At 39.5% G+C, this 20,522-nt stretch overlaps 1 protein-coding gene across 2 annotated transcripts in view; it reads left to right on the top strand.

The window, feature by feature from the left end:
- Nucleotides 1–20,522, top strand: part of BTC (betacellulin) — a 48,071-nt gene that overhangs the window by 17,594 nt on the left and 9,955 nt on the right. For both annotated transcript variants that reach the window (XM_066281065.1, XM_066281064.1), the window contains exons 2-3: nucleotides 8,953–9,051; nucleotides 19,137–19,254. In XM_066281065.1, the coding sequence (XP_066137162.1) occupies nucleotides 8,953–9,051; nucleotides 19,137–19,254 (217 nt within the window). The remainder of the gene's footprint in view (nucleotides 1–8,952; nucleotides 9,052–19,136; nucleotides 19,255–20,522) is intronic.

Raw genomic sequence — 20,522 nt, 5'->3', positions numbered from 1 at the left:
AAGATTGTGGGTCCTGGCCTCTTGGCTCAGCAGTAGAGCATCAGCCAGATGTGTAGAAGTCCAAGGTTTGATTCACAGCCAGGGCACACAAGAAAAGTGCACATCTGCTTCTCCACCCTTTCCCCTCTCCTTTCTCTATGTCTCCCTCTTCCCCTCCTGCAGCCAAGGTTCCATTGGAGCAAAGTTGGCCTGGGTGCTGAGGATGGCTCCATGGCTTCTGGCTCAGATGCTAGAATAGCTCCGGTCACATCAGAGCAACACCTCAGATGGGCAGAGCATCGCCCCCTAGTGGGCATGCTGGGTGGAGTCTGGTCAGGTGCATGCAGGAGTCTGCCTGTCTGCCTCCCTGCTTCTCACTTCAGAAAAATACAAAAAAAAAACAAAACAAAATAAAGATTGTGAAATATTTGAATGACAAGGGAAATCTAACACAGTAACATTTTTTTAATTTTTGTTTTTATTGATTTGAGAAAGAGACAGAGACATTGAGTTGTTGTTCCACTTATTTATACATTCACTGATTGACTCTTATATGTGTCCTGACCAGGAACTGAACTCACAACCTTAGCATATTGAGATAATGCTGTAACTAACTGAGCTACCTGGCCAGGCTTACTACAATAACATTAAAAAAGGATTAAGTGTAAAAATGTTTTTAGGTAAAAAATAAAAATGAAGCAAAATAGAACAATACCAGAACTAATAAACTCATCAATACACTGCTTCCCAGTACAAAAAAAATAGTGTCTTCATTTTAATGTAAGTCAAATAACCCCCAGTATTTAATTGGGACAACCAAAAGAGAAAAGCTAATTTTATGTGGCTTCATTATCAGAAACATGATGCCCACAATGTGAGGTCCCCACTCTATTATGTCCTTGCCAAACCATGTGAAATGGCACATAATTCTGACCTTGAATTTAGGAGATAATGACAAGGCTTATGAGGGTTTTGAAGATGTCAGGTCAAATACAGTTGAAGAAACCAGAATGTTTAACCTGAAAAAGAGAAATTATTTTAGGAAATCTTGATAGCAGGCTTTAAATACATATACAAGAATCTGGCCCAGGCTGGTCGGCTCAGTGGTAAGAGTGTTGGGCCTGCATGTGGAAGTCCAGCGTTCAATTTTTGGTCAGGACACTCAGGAAAAGCTACAATCTGCTTCTCTATCCTTAATTCTCACCCTCCCCTTCTCTCTCGTCCCCTCCAGCAGCCGTGGCTGAATGAGCAAATTGGCCCAGGCAGGCAGGCGCTGCTGCAATGGCTCCATGGCCTCACTTCAGGTGCTAATGGCTCAGTTGCTGAGCAACAGAGTATCAGTCCCAGATGGGGTTTGTCCTGGGGAATCCCAGTCAGGGCACCTGCAGGAATCTGTTGTTTGTCTCTGTCTCCCTGCCTCACATAAGATATATATAAATTTTGTATATACATATATACAAGATCTGTCATGCAAAAAGAGCTATTAAACTTATTCTAAGTGATTCTATTGAACAGAGTACAATTATAGAAAGACTAAAACCAGCTCACCATCAAAATGCATTTGTAGAGCTTTAGAATTAGATGCTTAATAATTTTTTTATTGCTTTTAGAGAGAGAAAAAAAGGGAGCAAGAGAGGGCAAGAGAGAGGGAAGCACTCATTGATGTTCCACTTAGTTGTGCACTCAGTGTCTGCTTCCCTTGTGTGCCTTGACCAGAGATCGAACCTGCAACCTTGTTGTTTCAGGATGATGCTCTAACTGACTGAGCTAACCAGCCAAAGGCCTTAATAAATTTTTGAATTAATAAATGACTGTGATTGATAGAATGAATGAATGAATGAATGGTCATAGAAACTGAATGCCTTAGAAGCTCATGAAGTATCTGTATTGAAATTTTAAAGAGATTATTTTAGAAAAGTTGAGAGTTGATGGGTAAAAGATCTTAATGCCTTTAATATTCTTACTAATTCTGAATTATATAATTAGTGTGACTCTCTTGAATAAAAATATAATGTTTTTCACATCTAAGCACATTTTCTCTAAAAAACAACCTATAATTTCTTTGATAAAGATAATGAGTTTTATTATATTATATATATTATATGTTGTTATTATATGTTATATGTTATTATATGTTATTATGCTATAATAATAAACATGCATATATTATAATAATGTATATTCCTTTATTACATACATTGTATATAATGTGTGTTCCTTTACAAATTCTTTAATTGTATATTTGATTTGATTTTTATTAACTAAATGATGGGATGAACAGGGAACCTATGATTCTAATTTTTCTTGAGGAAAAGGTCAGGATAGTTTGTTAATTAATTCAAAATTACATAATGAATTAAAGAATGAGTCTGATGATCTTTTCAAAATATAATGGTACTTTCCCTAAGAAGTTTTTTAAGTCAAAATTTGAGATTTTGAGGATGTATAATTGACTTAAAGCAGATTTAAAATAAAAAACTGTATGTTGGATAAAATATACAGAAACAGTTTGGAAAGAATTACAATTGTTCTCAACCACAAAAATTTTCCTCCCAGGGACATTAGGCAATGTCTGGAGACATTTTTGGTTGTGATAATTTAGGAATAAAGGGAAGGGTGGTGGTGGGATGTTACTAGTGTTTAGAGGGTAAAACCCAGGGATACTACTAATAATTCTACTATGCACAGCCTTCTGCAACAAAGAATTAGCCAACTCAGAATATTTAAAATGTGTAAACTGAGAAACTTATTGGATGTTTCTCATTCATTTTACACCAGAACTTGGATTTCCTTGAACAATAAGATGATATATACAGAATATAAAATATATTTAAGCTCTTATTCTTAAAAGACTTTTCATTCACTCAAAATAAAGTTATATTTGCCAGAATTGTTAGCTTTGACTGAAAAGGATTATACAATAGTCCCCCCTTGTTTGAGGTTTTGTTTCCCATTGTTTTAGTTACCTTGAAGTCAAATATAGCTCAAAAATATTAAATAAAAAATTCCAGAAATAAATAATTTATAAATTTTAAATTGCTTACCATTCTGAGTAGCATGATGACATCTCGGGTCATCCTGCTTTGTCCTGCCTGGAGAAGGGATCATCCCTTTGTCCAGCATGTCCACACTGTATACACTCCCCACTCATTAGTCACTTAGTAGCTCTCACAATTATTAAATTGACTGTCATGATACCACAGTGCTTGTGTTCAAGGAACCCTTATTTTACTTACTAATACCATGTAACTTTTATTACAGTATATTGTTGTAACTTCTATTTTATTATTAATTATAGTTTTTAATCTGTTACTTTGTCTAATTTATAAATTAAACTTTATCTATATATGGATAATAAACAAAAAATGCAGGATTCAATACTATCCAAGTTTTCCGGCATCCACAGAGCGTCTTGGAGAGTTTCCCATGGAGAAGGAGGGACTGCTGTAATTAAGAAAAGAGGCCCTACCTTTTGGGTAAATTTTCCAAGGTTTTCTGCATCTATTGAATATTCATCCTTTGCTTTTATTCTATACTTTTGGCTTCTTTGTGTCAATTTTCTCTCACATTTGAAACATAAACAAAATACTTTTTTTTTCTGTGCATATTGACTAATGTTTTCACTCCTGTTTTTCAGTTCAACATCTTTGAAGTATAATATGCAATCATTTGCTTCCTTCTCACACCACTAATATTTCTCTAGCAACACATTATTAGTGCTTTTTGGCTGCATATCCAATGAGTGTATTTCAGTTCTTTAATTCAGTTCTTGAATTCTTCATCAGTTTATTTTGATTAAATTTTTGTAGAAAAACTTTTTCTCACCCCTGTGGCTGCTCCTTCTCAGTCACTTAAGGACATTTCTCTTTCTGTTTCTCTAGCACATTGGTATTCTTCAGGATTCTGTCCCTAATCATCTTTTTCTTTTCACATGGCTTTTTCTGGGATACACACTTACACGGCATGAGCTACCAGTTTATTTCCTGTGACTCACTCCCAAATGTAAAACCTGCAGCGTTGACTTCCCTCCAGCATTCCAGGTCCAATATCCATTTACTATCTCCTCAATAAGCCACAGTCGTGTCAAGTCTCAGAGTGTCCAAAGCTGAATCTCTCTCTCTAATCCTGTCTCAGCCACTCTTGGCCACTATAACAAAATACCACAGACTGGGTAAACCACAAACATTTATTTGTCACAGTTCTGGAGGCTGTGAATTTCAGAAGGAAGGCACGGGCCGATTCTGCACCTGGAGAAGACCTGCTTCTCCATGTGTAGATACCTTCTCTCTGTGTGCTCACATGGCAGAAGAGACAAAGGGTCACTCAGGGTCTGAATCACTTGTATTGGTATGAAAGTAACCGTTTCAAACTGCAAGAAAGAAAAATGATTATGTTATTTCTCACTTATAACTTTTCAATGACCCATGTTAGGTGCATAACAGAGTTCAAACTAATTACCTCGGTTCCTCTTCCATGTGTTTCCTCCTGGCCCTCCAACTTCCTCTTCCATCGCACTCCCCACCCTCCTCCATACAGGCTGGACAGGTTGTGTTATTTTTGCCAATTCTTTTTTTCCTAGTTGTCCCTTTTGTTTAGAATGTCTTGGTTAATTACAAGTTTATCCGTTTCTTAAAAATTAGCTTGATTTTTGGCTCAGTGGTAGGGTGTCAGCCGGGCGTGTAGGAGTCCAGGGTTTGATTCCTGGTCAGGACACCAGGAGAAGCACCCATCTGCTTCTCCACTCCTCCCCCTCTCTTTTCTCTCTATCTCTCTTTTCCCCTCTTGCAGCCAAGGCTCCATTGGAGCAAGGTTCGACAGGGCACTGAGGATGGCTCCGTGGCCTCTGCCTCAGGTGCTAGAATGGCTCCAGCCACAAGGGAGTAACAGCCCTGACAGGCAGAGCATCGACCCCAGTTGGGCACATGCGGAAGTCTCTGACTACCTCCCCACTTCTAACTTCGGGAAAAAAAAATTAGCTTTACTTTTAATAGTGTAATAAATACACATAGATATTTTAAAATTATATAGTACTAAAAACTTTATACCAGCAAATAGCAGATCACTGCTCCAAGCCTTCCCGCCCTCTCTACCTCCCTCAATGCAACCATGTTCGACTCTTTTAGGTGTTTCTTCTATATTCAACTCTGTCTTGCTAAATAATTCACTGGTGATGCTATTTCTTGACTTACCAAGTTTAAACTTTACCAATTAAGTTCCTCTATAACCCACATAATATAGGAAATTTTTGCAGCTAAGTATTTTTATGTATCTTGAATTATTTTGTTAAGAAAAACTACTAGACAAAAATTACTGGATTTAAGCATTTGTGCATTTCTGCATCTTTTGCTTTTAGCACATACAGTGCTAAACTGTCCTCTAAAAGGGAGTGCGAATTTACTCCCACCCATTGGATTTACGTCTCCATTTCTTTTCACAGTTCCTGTACCATTTTTCAAAACAAATAAAACATCTTTTTTTAATTTGATAGACTGAAAAGAATCTCTCTTTCGAAGGCTTCTTAAAAACTCTAGCGACCTCTGAACTTGCTAGATACTATGTCTCTGGTACAATACTATCACTTGTATTAAGGTTATGTGATTGGCTGAATACTTGCCTTTGTAGCTTTGGAGCAATTTGAAGGTAGAGCATGTCCTATTGATCTGTCTTCTCATCAATGTTTGTTCATGAACTGAATCACAGAATGTAGATAGTTAAGCCATTGGGTAGATATATCAAAGTCAACATGACCAGTAAGCAAGTTATTCTATTACTGCCAGTTACATACATAATAATGAGCCATTTAAATGAGCATTGATTATATGCCAGCACTATTAGTGCTTTGCATGCTTATTGACTGTATCTTCACAACAGTATTTTGAAAAAGAAAAAATCATTAGCTTTACTTTGCCAAAGACAAACTAAGAGGTTATGACATTTACTAATACACATGGCTGCAAAGTGGCTAAAACAAATCAGGAACTCAGGACCAGATAACTCCCAAGCCATCTTATCTCTCCTCTCATTCCTCCCCTCTCCTCTCCAACTTCTTTTTTTAAAAAATCATTTTTTGTTTTTCAATTATAGTTGACATACAATATTAGTTTCAGGTACACCCCAGTGATTAGACATTATATAACTTACTTACTAAGTGATCATCTGACACTACACATAGTTATTAAAATATTATTGACTATATTCTCTGTGCTGTATTTTACATTCCCATGACTCTTCTGTTGCTACCAATTTGTACTTCTTAATCTTTTCCCTTTTTTCACCCACTCCCCTTAACCCACCCTCCTATCTGGCAATCATTCAAATGTTCCCTGTATCTATGAGTCTGTTTCTGTTCTGCTTGTTCATTTATTTTGTTTTTTTAGATTTAATTGTTGATAGATATGTATTCATTGCTGCTTTATTGTTCATATTTTTTAACTTTTTAAAGAAGACCCTTTAACATTTCATATAATACTAGTTTGGTGGTGATGAACTCCTTTAGTAAAAGGAGTTCTGGGAAGCTCTTTATCTGTCCTTTGATTCTGAATGATAACTTTGCTGAACAGAGTAGTCCTGGTTATAGGTTCTTGCTTTCCATCACTTTCAGTAATCCTTGCCAATTCCTTCTATCCTGCAAAGTTTCTGTTGAAAAATCAGCTGATAGTCTGATGGGAACTCCCTTGTTGGTAACTGCTTATCTTTGTTGCTTTTAAGATTCTTTCTTTGTCTTTAACATTTGACATTTTAATTATTATGTGTCTTGGTGTGGGTCTTTTTGTGTTCATCTTGTTTGGGACTCTTTATGCTTTCTAAACTGGTAGGTTTATTTCCTTCACCAAGTTGAGGAAGTTTTCTGTCATTTTTTTAAAAACAGGTTTTCAATTTCTTGCTCTCTCTTTTTTCCTTCTAGCACCCCGCACCATGCAAATGCTGGTACACTTGAAGTTGTCCCAGAAGCTCTATACACTAATGTAATTTTTTAAAATTCTTTTTGTTGTTGTTCTGTTTGGATGTTTTTATGTTTCTTATCTGCTTATCTGATGTTCCAAATCACTGCTTTGATTCACAGCTTCATCTCCTCTACTGTTGATTCCCTGTAAATTATTCCTCATTTCAATTAGTGTGTTCTTTATCTATGACTGGTTCTTTTTCTGTGGTGTCCATGTATTTTTTTATGCTGTTGAAGTTCTGAGTTCATCTACTCTTCCCCCTAAGTTCATTAAGCATCCTTGTAACAGTGTTTTTAACTCTGCATCTGGTAGATTTCTTGTTCTCATTGGGTTTAGTTCTTTTTATGGAGTTTTGTTCTGTTCTTTCATTTGTAACAAGTTCTTCTGTCTCCTCATTTTGGCAGCCTCCCTGTGTTTCTTTCTATTTATTAGGTAGCACTGCTGTGTCTCCCTGGCTTGGTAGAGTGGCCTAAGGTAGAAGGTGCCCTGTAGGATCCAGTGGTACAGCCTCCTCATCCACCTGTGCTGGGCACTCGAGGTAGATTTTTTTGTGTGGGTTATGTACATTTTTCTGTTATAGTTGAGCCTTGATTGCTGTTGGCCCATCAGTGGAAGAAATTTACCCCCAGGCTAATCAACATGGCTGTGATCACTACGGAGGTTCAGCTGTGCATGGGTCCACCCCACAAAACAAGACTTACTTCCGTGAAGCTCTAATGGCCATTGAATCCACCTCTTGAGTGTGTCACTTGTAGAGGTCGTTAGGTGGTGGTTCAATGTCGTCTGAAGCTGTCCACTTGCTCTGGGGCCTCCCAGAAGGTACAGGCCAAGGTCAACCACTGCTTGTGTTCTGCTTGGAGCCACTCAACATGAGCTACAAAGTTATCTTCAGGTGGCTGCTACTTGTGCTGGGCTTAGAGCTGCCCAGGAGAGGTCAAGTTGTGAATCAAGGCCAGTTTCCATTAGTGTCAGGCCTGAGGCCACTTAGTGAGAAGTATGGAGCATGCCAGGGCCAGATGTTGCTTGTTTGAGAGACTGTTGGAAAGTCTGAAGCTTGAGCCAAGATGGGTCATTCATAGGGAAAAGCCACTGGAAACCTTGGGTGGGCCTGCAAATTGTGTGGGGTGGGATCTCTGGGAATCATCATGGCAGGGGGAACAGTGTTAGCCAAGTTGATGGAGACCCAGTTATGGAGCCCACTCATGATTTTTGTGGGTAGAGAGCTCAAAAAAGAAAAACTGGCTTCTGACAGCACGTTTCTCTAACAGAAAGCTGACCCCTCAACTCCTGCCCTGATAACAGACAATTCAGTTTCTCTCTGTTTGTCCCTGGTTCCTTTCAAGCACTGGAGCTCAGAGGAAGTGAGTCTGAGTAAGTCTGTGTGTGGGCCCTTTAAAAAGAATGCCTCGGACTCCAGGAGCCTTCTGGCTCACTTGAATCAGGTCCAGGCAAAAACTTCACATTATTTTCTAAACTGTTCCAACCACATGCTGTGTTTCTCTCTCCCCTATTCCTTTCTAAGAGGCCTGTCTTTCTCAGAGACAGAGATAAGTAGTGGAGGAACTTGAAGTGTTAAAATGGTTCCCATGAATTGAATATCTAGGTTACATCTTTCCAGGAAAAAGGACCCTCCAGAGTTAATCCCTGAGTAACATTGGGTCTGTGTGGAATGGAGAAAGTACGTTGCCATATAGGCCCATCATTCCATCTCTCTGGAAATTCATTAATATATTCCTCCAGTGGCTGAGAACTCTATTTTATGTTTGTATAATAAGGTTTCATCTCAAATTATGGTTTCCTCACTTAAGGTGCATAATTATGCGGGCTTGAAAATTCTGTCTTCAGCACTGAGCTTTTTTTTATGAGACATACTGGCCTGTGTACACACCCTTCACTGTGGGAGAACGGGTTGGAAATGGGAGTCACAGTTTTATTTTTATAAATGGGTCGTAATTTTGATAGTGTATTTCAAAATTGAGGAAAATTTTCAAGTTTTCATGTTTGTTTTGATTCTGTTTTGAACATGAAGGTCTAGTGACCCTCCACTGTGCTGTGGCAGACGGGAATTCAACCAGAAGTCCTGAACATGACGGCCTTCTCTGTGGGGATGCCAGAGACAACTGTGCAGGTAATGCTTAACAAGCCATGCATGTGCGTGTCATAAACTTCATCTTCAATCTTGGAAAGGTGTTTCCCTAATTTAATTTTTTTGATAATGTAATAGTCATAAAACTAGGTAGTTTTTTGTTTAACACATACTAATGTGCCAAGTACTGTGCTAAGGGCTTTACATTTATTCACTCTTCTCAAAGGCCCTAGGAGTTGGGTAATATTTCTGACTTTATTTCAAAATGAAGCCTAGAAAGAAAGATTAGGTAACCCGCTAAAGATTACACAGCAGGCAAGGAGCAAATCCGGGATTCACACTCAGGTCTTTCTGACTCTAGTGCTTTCATTCTTAATCATGACAGTACTGTAGTGTCATTGATGGGTGCTCTAGACTCTAGCATGTGCTATCATAGACTAGATTCGTAGAGAGTTGGCATATTCTATTTATATTAATTTTTTTTTCTATTCCACAATTTAAAAGATGAAAAGAAGGCAGTCATTTTTATGTATTTTACCTTAGAGATACTTGAATTACTATTCTTAAAATTATTAGTCTAAGGCAGTGAACCCCAACCCCCAGGCTGCAGACCGGTACCGGTCCGTGGGCCATTTGGTACTGGTCCACAGAGAAAGAATAAATAACTTACATTATTTCCGTTTTATTTATATTTAAGTCTGAATGATGTTTTATTTTTTAAAAATGACCATATTTCCTCTGTTATATCCGTCTAAGACTCACTCTTGACACTTGTCTCGTAAGTTCGACAATTATATTTAAAAATACCACAGTTTTTACGCCGGTCACATAATTCTATTTTGTGCATTTATCCGTCCCACCTTAAAGGCAGTCCATGAAAATATTTTCTGACATTAAATTGGTCCATGGCCCCAAAAAGGTTGGGGACTACTGGTCTAAGGCATAGGTCAGCCTATAAAAGGCCAGGTAATATTATCTTAGGCCATGAGTCTTTGTTGCAGCTACTCAACTCTGCCATTTTACTGTGAAAGTAGCCACTGATACTATGAAAACTTTGGCCTTGGATGTCTTCTGATAAGATTTTATTTAGAGTAACAGACTGTGGGACACATTTGGCCCATCAGCCATAATTTGCTGACCCCTGATCTAAAGTTATGTCTATCCTTTATAGATTGTGTGGTCTGGTCTTCTACATTTGTTGTTTCTGATTTAAAACAAAACAGGCCTGACCAGCCAGTCATGCAGTAGATAGAGCATTTACCTGGGATGCTGAAGACCCAGGTTCAAAACCCCAAGGTTGCTGGCTTGAGCACGGGCTCACCAGCTTGAACACAGGGTCACCGGCTTGAGTGTGGGATCATAGACATGACCCCATAGTCACTGACTTTAACCCAAAGGTCATTGGCTTGAAGCCCAAAGTCACTGGCTTGAGTTAGGGGTCAGTAGCTCAGCTGAAGCCGCTCCCCCCAGTGAAGACACATATGAGAAAGCAATAAATGAACAACTAAGGAGCCGTAACTATGAGTTGTTGCTTCTCATCTCTCTCCCTTTTGGTCTGTCTGTTCCTGTCTACCCCCCCCCCAAATAAATAAAATAAATAAAACAAAACACAGGCCAATTCCAAATGTAGGGTAGAGTGTAAAGCCTCCTGTATTCTGTAGAAGATTTTTTGAGTTGGGGCTATGGTGGCTTGGGGCTCCTTTCCTAATACCCTGGAGAAGTTGTAACTGAGCCAGGAAAATGCTGAGCAAGTTGTTCTGATGTGAATCATCAATTCCGGCCCATCTTTCTCTTTCTTCCTTCATACCAGTGGGTGGTCTAGCAGGCATCCCCAAACTACAGGGCCCCGGGGCTGCATGAGGCCCCCTGAGGCCATTTATCCGGCCCCCACCACACTTCCAGAAAGGGCACCTCTTTCATTGGTGGTCAGTGAAAGGAGCACTGTATGTGGCAGCCCTCCAACGGTCTGAGGGACAGTGAACTGGCCCCCTGTGTAAAAAGTTTGGGGACCCCTGGGAGAGTGCTCATAGGCTGTGGGTGTCTTAGCTCATGTTTGTGTGGGTCTTTTCACCCATGCAAGGAGAAGAACAAGGCCAACTTTATGTGCCTGTGTGTTTTTCTTTAGTTAGATTTCAAATGGTTTATTTTATTCCTCCAAAACCATCATTTATTTTTTTTCCTTTTTTATTGAATTTATTGGAGTGACATTGGCCAACAAAGTCATAGTTTTCAGGTTCACAATTCCATTACACATCATCCATACACCTTATAATGGGCTCACTTCCCGAGCCAAGCTCCCCACCACCACCACTTATTACTCCCATCCCCTCTCCTATCTTCCTCCACCCCCTTTCCTTCCTGGTAATCACCATACTGTTGTTTGTGTCCATGTGTTTATAAGGGTTTGTTTGTTTTGTTTTATTGTTTGGATTTTTTGTATGTTTGTTTGCTTAATCCTTTCACCTTTTTTTATTTTTTTAAATATGTAAACTAAAAAGTCAAAGAAATTTAATGGCTTCGCCAAGGTAATACAATTAGCCTTATCAGCCTGAACTGAATTATGTAAAATACTTTGCTACAAGTAAAGTGCATCATATGCCTCCCTCATCTCAGTATCACTCTTAATAAAGTTCATGAAAATCAGTCCCTAAATGGAGGTTATATTGAGTTAAAGACTCAAATGGTTTAAATGATGGCATTAACATGTTTTCTTTGGGGGAATTATTCCATAATTTGATGATTGACAGTGTTAAACAATCTGCCTCATCATATCCTAAATGTTTTTTTAATTTTCTTTATTGTAGTAAAAACATTTAACATGATATCTACCCTTTAACAAAATTTTAAATGTACAATATAGTACTGTTTATTATCCGCATAATGTTGTAGAGCAGAATTCTATAAATTAGTCATCTTGTGTAACTAAAATTTTATAACCATTGAACAAAAATTCTTCATTTCTCCCTCCCTCCATCCCCTGGCAACCACCATTTTCCTCTGCTCCCATGGAGGTGGTTACTGAGAAACCGCACATTAGTGGAATCAGGTTATATTTGTCCTTCTGTGACTGGACAGTGCTGCAATTAACATAGGAGGCAGATATTACTGTGAGATACTGATTTTAATTCTTTAGCATTTATATCCAAAAGTGGGATTGGTGGATCAATATGTTTGATGTATTTTTAATTATTTGAAGAAACTACATATTATTTGTCATAGTAACTGTTGATTACCTCTTTAGTCTGTTGATTCTTTCTTTACAGTGCAAAAGATGTTTAGTTTGTTTATGTCACACAGTAAGCAGAGTAGCCTCTACAGAGGTCAAAAAATTAATCCCCACCCCAACCCTGACCTTCTTAAATTCTTCTGTATGAGCTAATAATGAAATTTAGATGAGACAGATTAACAGGAGAAAATAGCGAAATTTAATAGTAGCTACATGTGTGAGTGCAATAAGAACCTGGGACTCAATGACCCACTGGACAGCTGAGGCCTACATGCCAATCTGGAGCTGAGGGGAGGGGAAATGTTGAGGTCTGACACTTCAGAGGGCAGAAAGCGACTCACGTGGAGATGGAACAACAAATCTTTGGTAAATAAGTGCTTGCTGGGCCGTCTTTCACAACCGACACAGCCAGGACTTTGATCCAACAGGCTTCGGTGGGTTCCGCCCTGCCTGCCACATCCTAGCAGTTCACACTAAACTGTGGTTCTGTTATGATCTGTATCTCCCTTCCTGCAGCATGTGCTCTATCTAAATGTCTTTTAGGTAATACAGGGAGAGGGTCAAATGTTCTTTCTGAGTTATTTTTTCCTTTATTACCAGCTTCAAATCAATATCCCAAAAGACCTATATTTTTTTGGTGAGGGGCAAAACTTTGTCCCCTACCCCCCCCCCACTTAGCATGAATTTAGAAAGACTGGCTCTAGAATATGTGATCTTAATCACCGTGCTAACTGCTAGCTAGCATCATATGGGAAGATCAGACTGCTGAATATATAAATAAGGGAATTTTGAAAAATAATTGCTTGAAAATAAAGTTCAAATATTGACCAAAAGTTCTTGAAAAAAGAACTAATGTGAACAAAAAGCATATTGTCTCTATTGATTGATCATGTGACCTTGGACAAGTCATTTAAGCTTTCAAAGACTCAGTTTTTAAACTGTACAATGAAGTGAATTAGATGAGCTTTAGAAGTTGTTCCTGCTTCTAAATGACTTCATGATTTTATCTTTAAATAACTCCAGAGACAAAGCATTTCATTTTTAGTTTGTCACTTTCTGTTTTGAGTGAGGAGTTTATGCATTCCACCAATATTTATGAACACCTCTTGTGCAGGAGGCTCTGTTCCAGGTGCCAAGAATGCAGTAATGAACAAAATAGTCAAAGATGACATCAGAGAGGTTATGAGGAAAAAGAAGTAATGAGTGGTGTACTGTAGAGACTCTGCAAGGAGATGAAAGCCTTCGACTTTCACTCTGAGTGACTTTTAACAGCATCCATATGGTTTCTGTGTGTGCAGACCAGAGAGTTAGGGGAAAAATCAGGGGGACTACTTAGCAGTGGTTACCACAGAGGTGACTTCCAGACCAGACATGATGATGGGCTTAGACCAGGGTATTGGAGATGGATAATTCTGCATATTTTAAATACAACCAATAGAATTTTCTGAAGAATTGGATGTAGAGTAAAAAAGAAAAAGGCAAGATGACCGCAAAATTTCTGACCTGAATTACAGAAAGCATGTGAATAACTAATGACATGAGGAAAGACCTGATTTAAGGGAGAAAGTCAGATGTTCCATTTTGGAAGTGTTAAACTGAAATGGCCTTGGATAGCCAAGTGGAGATGGTAGTTGGACAGATGACACTGAGGAAAGAGATCTAGGATGAAAACATACATTTGGAAATTGTTACTATAAATATGTTAATGCCAAGAAACACTGAGGGAGGCAGTGGAGAGAAGAGAAGGGGTGGAAAAGCATTGAACCCCAATGCCATGCAAAATTTGGAGTTTGGGGAGCTGAGAAAGAACCAGCAAAGGAAAATGAGCAAAGGAGACATCATAGCCCTAAAAACTGCATACTCTACACTCAAAAAAAAAAGAAAAAAATCCTCCTGTCCATTGCTCTTTGTTTGCCACTACCCAGCTATGAATAATTTCAGGTATATGCAAATACATTCACACTTCAACATGGGATCCTTCTTTCACTTTCTTTCTTTTTTCTTTTTCTTGAAAGGTATAGAGTGAAAAAAAAGGTAGCTCTAAGTGACAGCCCACTCCTGTCAGGTCAGAAATGGTTGGCAGATCCCTCAGGTAAAAGACATACAGTGGGATTAATGAGCCTCCTGCACAAGCATATTCCAGTAGCACAGGAGGGGTAACAAGAGCATCTGTGAGATCTAGGCTTCTTGTTCTGGAGCAGCCAGCCCTTTCCCATTTCTACAGGAAATGGCATTGGATCAAGACAAATGGGATTCCTCAATTACACTAAATGTCAAATGCTGCGCTTCTCCAGGGGCATTGTGAATCTAGATTCCCTGGTCTCAGGGAGTTTATTAGCAAGGCAAGAAGGGAAAATAACTTTAAAAATATAAAACTTTATTTCTTACCTTTTGGCGTAACAAGGTTTTAAAAGGAGGAAATCGCTACTGGGAAGATGGCTGGAAGCAAGGGCTCTACTTCAGGGCTACGGAGAAACTTCTCCAAACCCTGTGGGGGCCACTTAAACTATCCTGTGCTCTAGGGGTTTCCCTTTTCAGTCGAGTGTCTGTGTGGGAAGATGCATTTATAGGTGTTTGTGTGCCTTCCACTCTCTTTGTTAACACTTGTGGGACATATATCTCAACATTGAGCACTTCCTTTTAATTCTCTTACATGGAGATTTAACTATGTATCTAACTTGGGGTCAGATATACTATGAGATTATAAACATGGTAATAAAGTTTAAAAAAACATTGCAATAATTGTGCATTATCCTTAGTGCTGTTTGCTGAAGAACTGCTGATATGAATCACTTACAAACCTACTAAATACATTTGTAATGAGCATGATTCAAATAAATAAGTGAAGGTTTTATGAATAATAGACCTAGTGTTTCAAATCTGAAGAGTTTTCATCACAAAGACATCACAAAGCCTGTTTTGACTTGAGAATAAGAATCATGTACAGAAGGACCAGGGAAGAATGCTGTTAATCAAACCATTCATCAACTTGAGGGAAAATCCATATTTAAACAAAGTGATTTGGGTGTTTGCTGTGTCCTCCTGCTGAGTTTGGCTCAAGAGAAACCATCATGTCTTGTCTATCACTATCACCCAAGGAAGAGCCACTTCTTGCTCATCTGTCCATATGATCAAAGAAAGTTTTACTTCTGATCCCTTTTGCTAACTCTTAGCATCACATTTTAATATACACTGACCTGCAGCAAGCCTTGCGTTTTCTTACTTAGAATCTTTGGAACATGGTGTCTCAGGAAGAGACTGAGATAGATTACCTGTGGTGCCCGTGCACTGGTGAGACTGCCGTGACCTGGCCCGCCAGAGGAGGGAGTTTTCCAGTGCAATTTTGTGGCAGGCTCACTCCCAGAGGAATGTCTTGGTTTGGGGCCATGTGTGTTGGAAAAGAGGAAGGTGGGGGATAAAAGATCAGTTAATTCCACACCCCAGAACCAGCAGAATTTTCAGGACTGTTACATTGTCCAGACCATGCCACTCGATTCTCAACAGAGAAACTCAATACATGGGACTAATCTTACTTTTGTCATAGGATTAACTTTTCCTTCTTGTTGGGACACATCCCTGAATGGAATGGTATAAAATGTCATTCCCCACCCTAAATCATCAGATCTCATGAGAGGCAGAAAATGTTAAATTTCACAGTTGTTCAACTTTCAAATAATGTGAATTTCATGACCTTTAAATGAAAGTAAATAAAATTGTAGATGCAATTCCAAAGGGGCAATGCTTATAAGCTTAGAATTTCCGTGGGAGAGAAAAACTAGATCATCCTGGCTTTTTTTGGAAGGGGCGGGGCAGTATGCGTGATGTACCTTTCTTCCAGGTTTTAAAATTCTATTAAGAAATCACTGGATATTTTCTATTTAATGGCATGGAAAGGCTTTTAAATCCAAATAAAGCCGTGAATTTTTAAAAGCATGCTAACTTGACAAAGAAGAGAGCTCTGCGAGCTGTCAGAACAGGGCCTGGCAACATTGCCCCGGCACAGGTGCATGTTGTCGGATGAACCAAGCTGAGCAAATACTGTGTCCAGCAGCAGCTGTTAATAAAGGCGGTTTTGGGGATCATGGTCAGTGGGCTGTTTCTGAGACTGCTGGCTTTGTTTAAATGGGAACAACAACTAAAGGTGACAGTCAAGATCAGAACACAGAACCATACAGATTCTATGTAAAGTCTGGTATGTTTTGCAATGTAAAAGAGACCTCTCTGAAATACAGCGAATCTGTCACTAAGTCCTATTGCTTCTTTTTTTAAAATATATATTTTTTTCTTTATTAATTTTTAGAGAGGAGAGAGAGTGAGAGAGAGAGAGAAAGAGAGAGAGAGAAGGGGGAGGGAGGAGCTGGAAGCATCAACTCCCATATGTGCCTTGACCAGGCAAGCCCAGGGTTTTGAACTGGTGACCTCAGCGTTCCAGGTCGATGCTTTTATCCACTGCGCCACCACAGGTCAGGCTCCTATTGCTTCTTATCTTCTCCTTGCTCCGCAGGCCCCTGCCCCGCACGCCCCTGCCCCAGGCCCACATCGCCTGTACCTGCAGGGTTCAGGTGTGTCCCACTTTTCTCCTTGTCCTGCATCTTCCTCCTCAGTGGACACTCTCTTACCTAACACATGTATAAAATGCTTCCCAGTTCAGTTTGCACATGTACCATTGAATTGAATCCATAAGGAACTTATTCAGCTGTCTTGTGCCTTGGGTTTCAAGGGTCAACACTTCAGCCTCCTGACAACTGGAGTCTCTGACTCCATTCACAGCCATCCTTGGCTCCTCCCCTTCAAGTCACTTCCATTGTTCCCATTCAATTTGCCCCTGAATTAGGTTTGCATATTCCTGCCCCTGAGATTGTGTTCCTGACATTCTCCAAATCTCAATTGCTTTCTCACCTCCTCCTAATTAAAGAGAAAAAAAAAATCTACATTTCCAGATATTTTTCCTTAATTAATCAAACATCTTTGTATTCACACAAGATTTCTCTTAGAATTGCCCAGATTTCCATGATTCTAGGATCAACTCATTTACTGAGGACTTCACTGTCCGGGCACCGTGCTATGATTTCCGCGTGCATTATATTTTGGAGCTCTGAACAAGGCGGATGTTCGCATCTACAGTTTGCAGATGAGGAAACTGAGGCTCAGGCAGCTTACTTCACTTTGCCAGACCCATGTGGCAAATGAAAGGAAGAGCTGAAAATGAAACACTATTTCCTCCTCGCAGTCCTGGGTTCTATCTGCTGTTTCCAGTGGACAAACTGTTTACACAGTTACTATAGTTGTTTTTGCTGTTTGGTTGCTCATTATTTTCTTGAGTTTATTCTATTCTGCTGATTTAGAGAGAGAGAGAGGATATCCATTGTTCTTTGATTATTTTAATGCCTTCTACAGGATTCTGGAGATAGAAAGTATTTGATGAGTGAAAGTTGACTGATTATTTGCCAAAACACACAGATCTTTGCCTTTGAGGCTCTTTGCAGTCATTTCTGGCAGATTTTAATAAGATTCCCATGATTGGCATGCATAGCAGAAATACCTGGCACGGACCAGCAGTGAGCACGGCTATAATTAAGTCACCAACCAAAACCCGGTCAGCCAGTTCCTCAGCCGCACTCTGCCGCCCCTCACACTGTGAGCAGGCATCAGGCCCTGGCCGAGTATAGATCATCCAGGGCGCCTGAGATTCCTCTCGCTGGTGGCCCCGAGCAATTATATGTTCTCATTACATAATATGAAGGAAGAAGTTTAGTAGTCGTTGCTATTAATAAAAGGATTGCTTGATGTCATTGGGGTGCCAGGTGCCACACCACACCTAGTGTAAAATGCCCTCCTGAAGTGAGCACTGTGGTCTTTCTGGCTCCATGGGTATCTGAGTCCTGCGAGCCGCTGGTCATGGAAAGTCCACCCTGGGCTTGTGCTGCTAGTTAGTTGTTTTCTCTGGGTGTGGGCACATGTCTATTGTGAATCAGCACAGGGAACAGCTCATTAGTATTTCTGTGCTTTTCCTCTTGACAATTGTTACTGATTGAAACATTTTATATTGAGAAAATTGTCACATTTGACTGTCCCCAGTTGAAAAATTAGGCAGTCACTACCCTAAGAGGTAAGACAAAATGGTCAATAGGAAGCTTCCAGGACTTTTGTCCAACTTCAGAACTAGAGAAAACCTCTAGAAGTCAAGTGAGAAAGAGAATCTTTCATTCAGAGAAGCATGACTTCTGGGTGCTTCTTAGTGGAGAGCTAAGGACAGGCATCTTCGAATAGCTGGCTTGACAATGTGCTGAGTGCATTTCATGCTTGTCTTATATCAACTGTGGATGCTGGAAGGGGCCTTTGCCTCTCATTCATAAATAGGAGATTTGTTCTTTAATAAGCAGGAGCTCAAGATGGAGCTTATTTCACAAGGCTATTATGAGAATTAAGTGAGTTAATAATATAAACAAAGTAAACAGACCAACATCTGGTATCCAGGAAGTACTATGGAAGTGTTTAAGTTAAAACAATTTTTAAAAGAGAACAAAAGGAAAGGAAAAACATATTTTTCTCTTCAATGCATCAGCCTCATGACTCTAATAATCTATATGAAAAGAATAACCTTCTCATCACAGCTATGCTCAGCTATTTAAAGAACACCAACGTTTTTGAGAGTTAGGTTGGACAACAATCTAATTAAAATACAAAATGTTCCCTTCACAATCCCTGTTACCTAATCTCCAGAGCTATTGTGGAGCCACAGAAGTGTGACTTTTATTCTGGTGAGGAAAGAGGAAAAAATGGGAGATTATAGTATATTCTACAGAAAACCTGGCAGTAAGATAAGAACATAATACTACTTACAAATGGGTTTTTAAAGTGAGTTGACCTATTGAACTTTTTCTTATTTTTTTTTTTTTAGCTACCACGACACAGTCAAAGTGGAATGACTACTTCTCTCCATGCCCCGAGAAATACGAGCATTACTGCATCAATGGGAAATGTCGTTTTGTGGGGTCCCTGCAGACGCCCTCCTGCCTGTAAGTGGAGTGTCCTGAGCCTGCAAGCAAAGGGGTGCAGAAGGGTGCTCGCCTGGGGCTCAACAGGACTGGAAAGTCCAAGCTAATCAAACCATAGTCAGGACATAGCTCCCCTGGCCCCACCCAGCCACTTGTTTAGGGGCCCCCTTCACAGTTACTTATGGGGAAACTGACTCACATTGGAGTGTCCAGATTTGCTAGCAGGCAGGGCTGTGACCTTCACTGCCTTAGACAAGCAAGACTGCTTCTGCCCAGTGTTAGGAATGCTTTTATTTTGTTTTCTTTCTATATAGAGTTTTAATATTATTTTTTAAATTACAGATTACATTTAATATTGTACATACTTTGTATTCCACTGCCTTAGACAAGCAAGACTGCTTCTGCCCAGTGTTAGGAATGCTTTATTTTGTTTTCTTTCTATATAGAGTTTTAATATTATTTTTTAAATTACAGATTACATTTAATATTGTACATACTTTGTATTCGTTTCAGGTGTAGAGCATAGTACTTAGATAATCATATACTTTACGAAGTGTTCTCTCAATACCAAGTACCCGCCTGCACCATACATAGTTATCACAATGTTATGACTATATTCACTATGCTGTACTTTACATCCCCATGGCTATTCTGCAACTACAAGTCTGTACTTCTCAATCCCTTCGTCTCCCCCCACCCCCCACCCCCCAACCCCGTCTCCCAACCCCTTCCCCTCTGGCAACCATTAGTTTGTTTTCTGATTCTATGAGTCTATTTCTGTTTTGTTTGGTCGCTTACATTGTTCTTTAGTTTCACAAACAAGTGAAATCATATGGTACTTGTCTTTCTCTGACTGACTTATTTCACTTAGAATAATCATTTCTAGATTCATCCATGCTGTTGGAAATGGTAAAATTTCATTCTTTTTATGCTCAAGTAATATTCCATTGTAGATATGTACCACACTTTTTTATCCACTTGTCTACTGATGGGCATTTGGTTGCTTTTGTGGCTCCATGTTGTAATGCTTGGCACTAGGGACTTTGAATCCAGCAATCCAAGTTTAGATCTCTGTTGAATTTGCCTCCGTTTTGGTGACACCCTCCTGCGTGCTTCTCTTCAATTGCTAGTACATCGTGATATGCACATAACCTTTCTATGGTGCTGTCATCATCATGTAAACCTTTACTCTTTTCTTTTTTTGTATTTTTCTGAAGTGAGAAGTGGGGAGGCAGAGAGACAGATTCTCACATGAACCTGACTAGGATCCACACTGCATGCCCACCAGG

This window comes from Saccopteryx bilineata, chromosome 5 (genome assembly GCF_036850765.1).
Source record: "Saccopteryx bilineata isolate mSacBil1 chromosome 5, mSacBil1_pri_phased_curated, whole genome shotgun sequence".
Taxonomy (NCBI): Eukaryota; Metazoa; Chordata; class Mammalia; order Chiroptera; family Emballonuridae; genus Saccopteryx; species Saccopteryx bilineata.
The sequence above is the reverse complement of the archived record's forward strand: the minus strand, read 5'-3'. Positions and strand labels throughout refer to the sequence as shown.